This window comes from Sinocyclocheilus rhinocerous, unplaced genomic scaffold, assembly GCF_001515625.1.
Source record: "Sinocyclocheilus rhinocerous isolate Xijiao unplaced genomic scaffold, SAMN03320098_v1.1 scaffold2306, whole genome shotgun sequence".
NCBI lineage: Eukaryota > Metazoa > Chordata > Actinopteri > Cypriniformes > Cyprinidae > Sinocyclocheilus > Sinocyclocheilus rhinocerous.
In genome coordinates, this window is record NW_015639792.1 from 501,566 (window position 1) to 509,260 (window position 7,695).

General features: G+C 36.3%; 1 protein-coding gene across 1 annotated transcript in view; it reads left to right on the forward strand.

Moving 5' to 3' along the window:
• Positions 1-3,541: 3,541 nt before the first annotated feature.
• Positions 3,542-7,695, forward strand: part of LOC107752113 (inactive phospholipase D5-like) — a 7,350-nt gene continuing 3,196 nt past the window's right edge. The window contains exons 1-5 of the mRNA XM_016567978.1: positions 3,542-3,684; positions 4,736-4,919; positions 5,577-5,685; positions 6,003-6,130; positions 6,719-6,916. Of these exons, the coding sequence (XP_016423464.1) occupies positions 3,542-3,684; positions 4,736-4,919; positions 5,577-5,685; positions 6,003-6,130; positions 6,719-6,916 (762 nt within the window). The remainder of the gene's footprint in view (positions 3,685-4,735; positions 4,920-5,576; positions 5,686-6,002; positions 6,131-6,718; positions 6,917-7,695) is intronic.

Sequence of the window (7,695 nt, forward strand, 5' to 3'; positions counted from 1 at the left end):
TGAAAATGCTATAAACAGCTGTAAACAGAAAGTCTCTGTTTACAGACAACTTTAATCCTTCCTTTGCCTCTGGTAAGACACAGATTTTAATTTTTAAATTTTGTCAGTTTCTCTGGTTTATTTTGTTTTGTTAAATAAGATTAAGTCTGAGAGGAGAATGTGTTTTAAATTAATTTTTCTCTCATATGTTTATTCACAAGTACAGCATGGTGGTTTACAGTCTGACTAAGCTGCATGTCAGGCCTTTTTGATTGTATGTTAGAAGAACGCTTAACTCGGCAAGACTGAACTCTGAAAAGTAACAGATAAGGTTGGAAGGAGCAGCACATCGTCCTGTCAATCAAATCTGTCAGCACAGACAGCTCGATGCAAACACAGCATTAATTTGACATATTTCCCTTCAGGCAGAGAAAGTCTCTGTTTACAGACAACTTTAATCCTTCCTTTGCCTCTGGCAAGACACAGATTTAATTTTTATTGCAGTGGAAGAAATCTGACATATCGTTTGATTACTGCAGTGTATGCTCTTAGCTTCTACTTCTAATACTGAAACACTAATGGATTCAAAATATCACATTCTCTTAAAGGTCTGAAACACACCAATAACTTAAATAAACATAGACAAACTGTATTCAGTGATATTCCCCAGTGCTACTGAATTGTTTTTAAAGGGGTCATATGATGCGATTTCAATTTTTCCTTTCTCTTTCAAGTGTTACAAGCTCTTGGTGCATAAATAAGATCTGTAAAGTTGCAAAGACTAAAGTCTCAAATCCCACGAGATATTCTTTATAAAAGTTAAGAGTAAATGCCTCGTTTGTAATGGGTTTTCATGTTTTTGAATCATCGCTCCGGCCTGACAGGGCATCATCACAATATGGTAGGGGCATAATATTTCCGTCACACGCTTGAGGTATTTGGCCAATCACAACGCACTGATAGCTGGCCAATCAGAGCACACCTCGCTTTTTCAGACCGATGAGCTTTGTAAAAATCGACGTGTTTCAGAAAGGCGGGGCATAGAGGAGAAACAATAATGTACAGTATGTGGAAAATAATGTGTTTTTTTAACCTTAAACCGCATAAACACATTTCATTACACCAAATACACAAAATAATGTTCTTTTTAGCAACATCATATGACCCCTTTAAACCAAACTTTAAACCAAACCAAGCTTCAAAAATCCTTCAATAATATCTTGAATGTCAAACTTAACATAAAGTAAAAATCCAAACATAAAGTAAAGTCAATTATGACTGTACTGTACATGAGTGTGTAAGGGTAATGAAGGGGGCACTAATTGACCAATTCCATTTTAACTGTAAGAAGGTTAATGCCATGCACTAATCTGCTCGCTTCGTGTACTCCCTGCTCTTTAATTAAACTTCACTTTGCATGTCTCCTTCAGAGGAAAATGATATATGATGTATATGTCACTCGGCAGAAAGCTGTGAAGCTGGGACTCTGATGGAGGCCAGCAGATGGGATGGGAGACAATTTCTCTCAGGGGAGATATGTTCAGGGAAGTGCAGCTCTAAGCAAAAATCAAGTCACTCATGTTTTTTTTTTTTTTTTGGAGGGAAAATCAAAAGTTCTGAGTTGATTACAGCGCTGGTTCTCAAGTAGTATTGCCTCAGGACCCACACTGGTTATTAAATGATGACCATAAGTTTTTATTGTTCCAATGTAAACAAAATGTCCTTAATATACAATATTGATATGTATTTATATTTCCATAAACTGAATATGCCCAATGACAAGGGTTCTGTATTCGTGTAGTATAGATCTTTTTTCTTTTACGTTGCATAGACTTATTCGTTTGTTTTTGGGGACAAGGCCTCTGATGCCAACAAAAACATGGAAATGTTTTCTCCTATACACTACTATTCAGTTATCTCATGACGACCATGGGCTTCATTTATTTCATAAAAAATATGGTAAAAACAGTAACATTGTGAAATGTTATTACAATTTAAAATCACTGTTTTCTATTTGAATATAGTTTAAAATGTCATTTATTCCTGTGTTGTCAAAGCTGAATTTTCAGCATCACTCCAGTCTTCAGTGTCACATGATCCTTCAGAAATCATTCTAATATGCTGATTTGCTGCTCAAGAAACATTTCTTATTATCATCAACAGTTGAGCTGCTTAATATTTTTGCGGAAAACTGTGATATATATGTGACCCTGGACCACAAAACCAGTCTTAAGTCGCTGGGGTATATTTGTAGCAATAGCCAAAAAAACATTGTATGGGTCAAAATTATCGATTTTTCTTTGATGCCAAAAATCATTAGGATATTAAGTAAAGATCATGTTCCATGAAGATATTTTGTAAATTTCCTACCGTAAATATATCAAAACTTAATTTTTGATGAGTAATATGCATTGCTAAGAACTTAATTTGGACAACTTTAAAGGCGATTTTCTCAATATTTAGATTTTTTTGCGCCCTCAGATTCCAGATTTTCAAATAGTTGTATCTCAGCCAAATATGTATATTATATATATATTATGTATAAATCTCAATTTCAAAAAATTGACCCTTATGACTGGTTTTGTGGTCCAGGGTCACATATTTTAAATTCTTTGATAAATAGAAAGTAAAATAACAGCTTTACTGACACATTTAATGAATTTAATGCACCCATCCCAAAAATGTCTAATCATACTGACCTCAAACTTTTGAACGGTAGTGTATTGTTGATAAACCTGTATTTTTTTCAGTCTTTAATATGCATAATTATATGATTTGTTATTCACATTTATTATTGTTCTTTCCCTGCTGTCCACAACCCGTTCAGCGACCCACCATGTGAGAACTACTGCCCTACAGCACACACCACGTTTTATCCATTGACCACATTAATATTTATAGACCCTTTCCTCAGTTTCGTGCTGATGCTTGTTTACAGCAGTGGATTGGAAAGAATGCTGCATAGTGAGAACACTCACCAACAACAGATTTATCTACCTTAATACCACCAAGCATATAAGGAAAGCTCTTTTTTAAAAAAGCCATCCTTCTGTATAATAGAATTCAGGCGGAAATTTGACAGAGACGCTCTGTCATTCTCTCAGTCGTAAAATTAAATTATAGCTAGGAAAAGATTCCGGAGCAGAGAAGTACAATTTTGAATACAATAAATCTTGACCCTGCAAATCTAAACTGTCACCAAAGTCAGAAACCCTATATTAATCATTTAAACAAATAAGTCAAGACAAAGTTATCTATAAAACCTGGTATATGTAATTGGCAGAGCTTTCTTTGTATGTCTTATGCAGTCCCAGCAGAAATGTATTGCTGTGTTTGCACTGGTTTGCTGCTTTGCTGTCCTGCGTCGTAAAATTAAATTATAGCTAGGAAAAGATTCCAGAGCAGAGAAGTACAATTTTGAATACAATAAATCTTGACCTTGCAAATCTAAACTGTCACCAAAGTCAGAAACCCTATATTAATAATTTAAACAAATAAGTCAAGACAAAGTTATCTATAAAACCTGGTATATGTAATTGGCAGAGCTTTCTTTGTATGTCTTATGCAGTCCCAGCAGAAATGTATTGCTGTGTTTGCACTGGTTTGCTGCTTTGCTGTCCTGCTGGCTCTGATTTTCTCTGCTGTGGATGTCTGGGGAGAGGATGAGGATGGTGTCACTGAGGAAAACTGCAGCAAAAATTGTCGGTAAGAAGCCGACATACCCTGGTAATGATATTTTCTACAGTACATATTGTATACAGTATAACGAACCAAAAAGTACACCAGGGAGCACTGCATATTCAGCTCTGTTTTTTTACCTTTAGCCAACATGAGCTTGTTAATTGTATCTTGGCAGTGTATCATCTTGATTAGGAATAGTTTTAGACGTCATGGCTGATTTAAAAGGATAGTTCACTGAAAAATGAGAGTTGTGTCATTATCTCATCCAAGCTAAATGACTTTTTTTGTTGAACAAAAAGAAAATTCTGAATAACACAGGCCAACTCAATTTTTATTTATTTTTAATCAAATTACAATAAATGGGGACTGGAGCTTTCATACTTCAAAAAAATTGCACAATGTTTCATAAAATTATCATTGCTGTGTTCCTGAAGCCATACAATACCGTAGCTTTTTGTGAAGAACAGACTGAAATTTAATCAAAAATAAGTTTCTTCTAGTGAGCTGTTAACTGCTCATTCATTCTGTCAGAGAGCTGAACTCATTAACAAATCATTCAGAACTGAAGTGACTGATTGAAAGAAAAGATCTGACTTAAAGGAATAATTCCCTCATGAACATCCCAATTTGAGATGATTAATTCAGTCATTTAATCAATTAAAATTCAGTCTGATCCTCACACAGGACTTTAAATAAATTGCATTGTTGTGAGGACAATCATTTTGGAACACTCACTTTCCATAGTCCGCATTCATTTTCTGTACTGTATATTAAAACGAGTGGCCAGTTTCACCTTTCTTGTTCTATATAGAAAGGAATTCATAAGGCAACATGTCTGCTAAATGAATAATTGTAGCATAATGTAAACGAGTAAAAAATAAATAAAAATTATTTAAGACTTAACTGCTTGCCCAACAGTTTTTAAGAATAATATGCAACAGTGAATCATACATTGAATCATATGTGGTTCACTTTAGATTTCATGGTGACTTCAATATATACTGTATGTCGTACATAAAACTATGAACATATTCCACAAACTAACATTTCCTGACTTACATCAATGTGCTCTTAGCATTGTCCTTGTGGAGAACGTCCCAGGAGAGCTGTCGTTCAACCCCAATAGTTCAGCCCATCACCCACTTGCCATGGGTCTCAACCACCTTTTGGACCAAGCAAAACTGTCAGTTGAGATAGTGTCGCCATACTGGGCTCTGACCTCCGCCGATCAGGGGTCACAGCTTTATTCTTCCTATCAGGTTAGTTAGCATATTGTTACCCTGCAAATATGCATTGTCAACACTTTAAGTGATTCTTTTTTTTATTATTATTGATATTCTGCATTAAACAACGTTCTGTCATTAAACCCTAGATGGCAAAGGCCGATAGATATAATCTGATATAATCACATCATTACTGGCATGGTGTAACTGATTGGTTTCTTTTTGCATCATCAGCCAATGAGCTTGCTGCTCAACATTCAACTAATTGGCTAGTGCTTGCTGTAGCAGTTGCAGAAACCCTCCACCTCCCCTAGCTCCACCTGTATAGATCTTCTACAGGGCAATGTCATGTATGTTATACACGGGGTTATGTATGTTATATTTGCAGCAGCAGTATTTCCTACATGGTCACAGCAGCATGTATGTGGATGTATTAGCAGTAGCAAATCTTGGTACTTGCTCTGCCGCAGCAGCAGTAGCAGATCTATTCCACCAAGACCAAATACATTAACATTGCCATGTATATTACCATGCTGAACTCTCCGAGAGTTGTCATGACAGATGTCATTTTGTTCATACCTACTTCCTATTTATGATTATGTACTGATAAATTCTACATCTAAAATTGATTTATTGCCACTGGCATATATTGCAAAGGGAATTAAAATTCTACAATCTTTTTCTATTTTCTAGGGTCAGTATTTGTTTCAGAAATTGTTAAGCCTGAAGTCTCGAGGTGTCAGATTAAAGATTGTTAGTGACCAGCCCAACTCCATTGAGCTGAAGAGCATGTCTGACCGCTGTAAGTGAACTCAAATCTCTCTTGTTAATGTTAAGAGATGCATTGATTTGTGTCTGCTGAGGTGCTGAATACAGTACTAAAGCAGTTCTCTCGAGGCAAACAGTGTAAGATCACACACACAGGCATCCGTCTGTCATAAACTGACATAACTCTTTGGGCTTTACGCTGCTCCAGTCCCTCAAGGCTACACACAAGGTCAAAACATCACGAATGTGCAATATTGTTTATGCCAGAGTTGAATGACAGACAGATCTCTCGTCAAGGTTGAGCGCTTAACAGTTCCCCAACCATTGCCCACATGGTTCGGTCTCTCCCAGATGCAGAAGTGCACTACGTCAACATGACAGCCCTCACCAGAGGAAGACTGCTTTCCTCCTTTTGGGTGGTGGACAGGAAGCACATTTACATTGGCAGTGCTGGCATGAACTGGAAAGCGCTTTCCAAGGTAAAGAATTTCGACAATTTACAGTGGCCTCGAAATGTACTTGGATGATATATGAGAGTTATTGTAAAACTTAACAAAATGAATGAAACCTGGGAGCATTTAAGGGCCGGTCACAGTAGATTCTTTGTTCAATTGACTTCCATTCATACACATGCGAGAGAGAAAGCCTGTTCTAATTTCACTGCATTCCAAATTTCAAGTCTGATGAACTCTGCCCTGCAAATTTGTACCATGAATTAATCCGTGACCAAATTAGATAACGTATTTTTCAAGTAAAATTTTTCACATTTCACATTTCATATTGAGAAATTGTGATTCTTGTTCCTGGTTTTTTTTTTTTTTTTCAAGCTACGTTACACACTGCATGAAAGGTAATTTTCAAAAATCCATAATAGGGGCACTTTAAAAAGACACTGTAGAGCGTGATGTCCTATTATGACTGTTACTGTATCTAGAAATTTTGTGTGCAAGATCTAGTGTGACCGCCACCTTAGTTTGAAGAAATATAGCACAAGCACATTTTTCAAGTAAAACTTTTCATATTTCATATCGAGATGTTGTGATTCTTCTTCCTGTTATTTCTTTCAGCTGAAGGAGCTTGGAGTAATAGTGTTTGACTGTAGTTGTTTGGCTCTGGACCTGCACAGGATCTTTTCTTTCTACTGGCAGCTTCAGTACAGGGACTACATCCCTTCAATCTGGTCCAAGAGAGTCACGGCCGTGTTCAGCAGAGACAAGCCGCTTCAGCTCAGACTCAACAATACAGATGCTTCTGCCTATGTGTCGGTGAGATCAATAGCCTACATATATCTCTCTAGTCTTTGCCTGACTCAGGTGATATGCCAGTGTACATCTATTTTTAAAATAAAAAGAGAAGACAAGGGATAGTTGCCACACATTTTACTCTTATCTTCAGTATCCTGCTACCCACTTCTCAGGGCAGATTTATTTTTAATGCTGACTATACAGTCCGTCTTATAGTTACTGAGATACAGTCCTTGAGACAACTTCCCTGTGTGACAACTAGCCCCTATATGGCATTATGCCTGCAAAATGAAATATAAATGTCAAGGCTAAGTATATATACAAAATTTTAAGGGTGATATTTATTTAAAAAGAAATGAGTACTTCTATGACAGTCAAGACATTTATGGTGCAGAAGAATTCTGTTTCAAATAAATGCTGTTCTTTTGAACTTTCTATTCATTGAAGAAACTGTATTCAACATTGATGAGAAATGTTTCTTGAACAGCAAATCAGCATATTAGAATGATTTCTGAAGGATCGTGTGACACTGAACACTGGAGTAATGATGCTGAAAATTCAGCTTTGCATCACAGGAGTTAATTACATTTTAATATGTATTAAAAAAGAAAACAGTTATTTTAACATTTTCCTGTACATTTTTAAGTTTTTCCTGTATTTTTGAGCAAATAAATGCAGCCTTGGCGAGCTTGTCTAGACTTTTTAAAAATAAATTACAAATTCCTACAGACCCCAAACCTTTGATGGTGTGTGTGTGTGTGTGTGTGTGTGTGTGTGTGTGTGTGTGAGAGAGTGAGAGT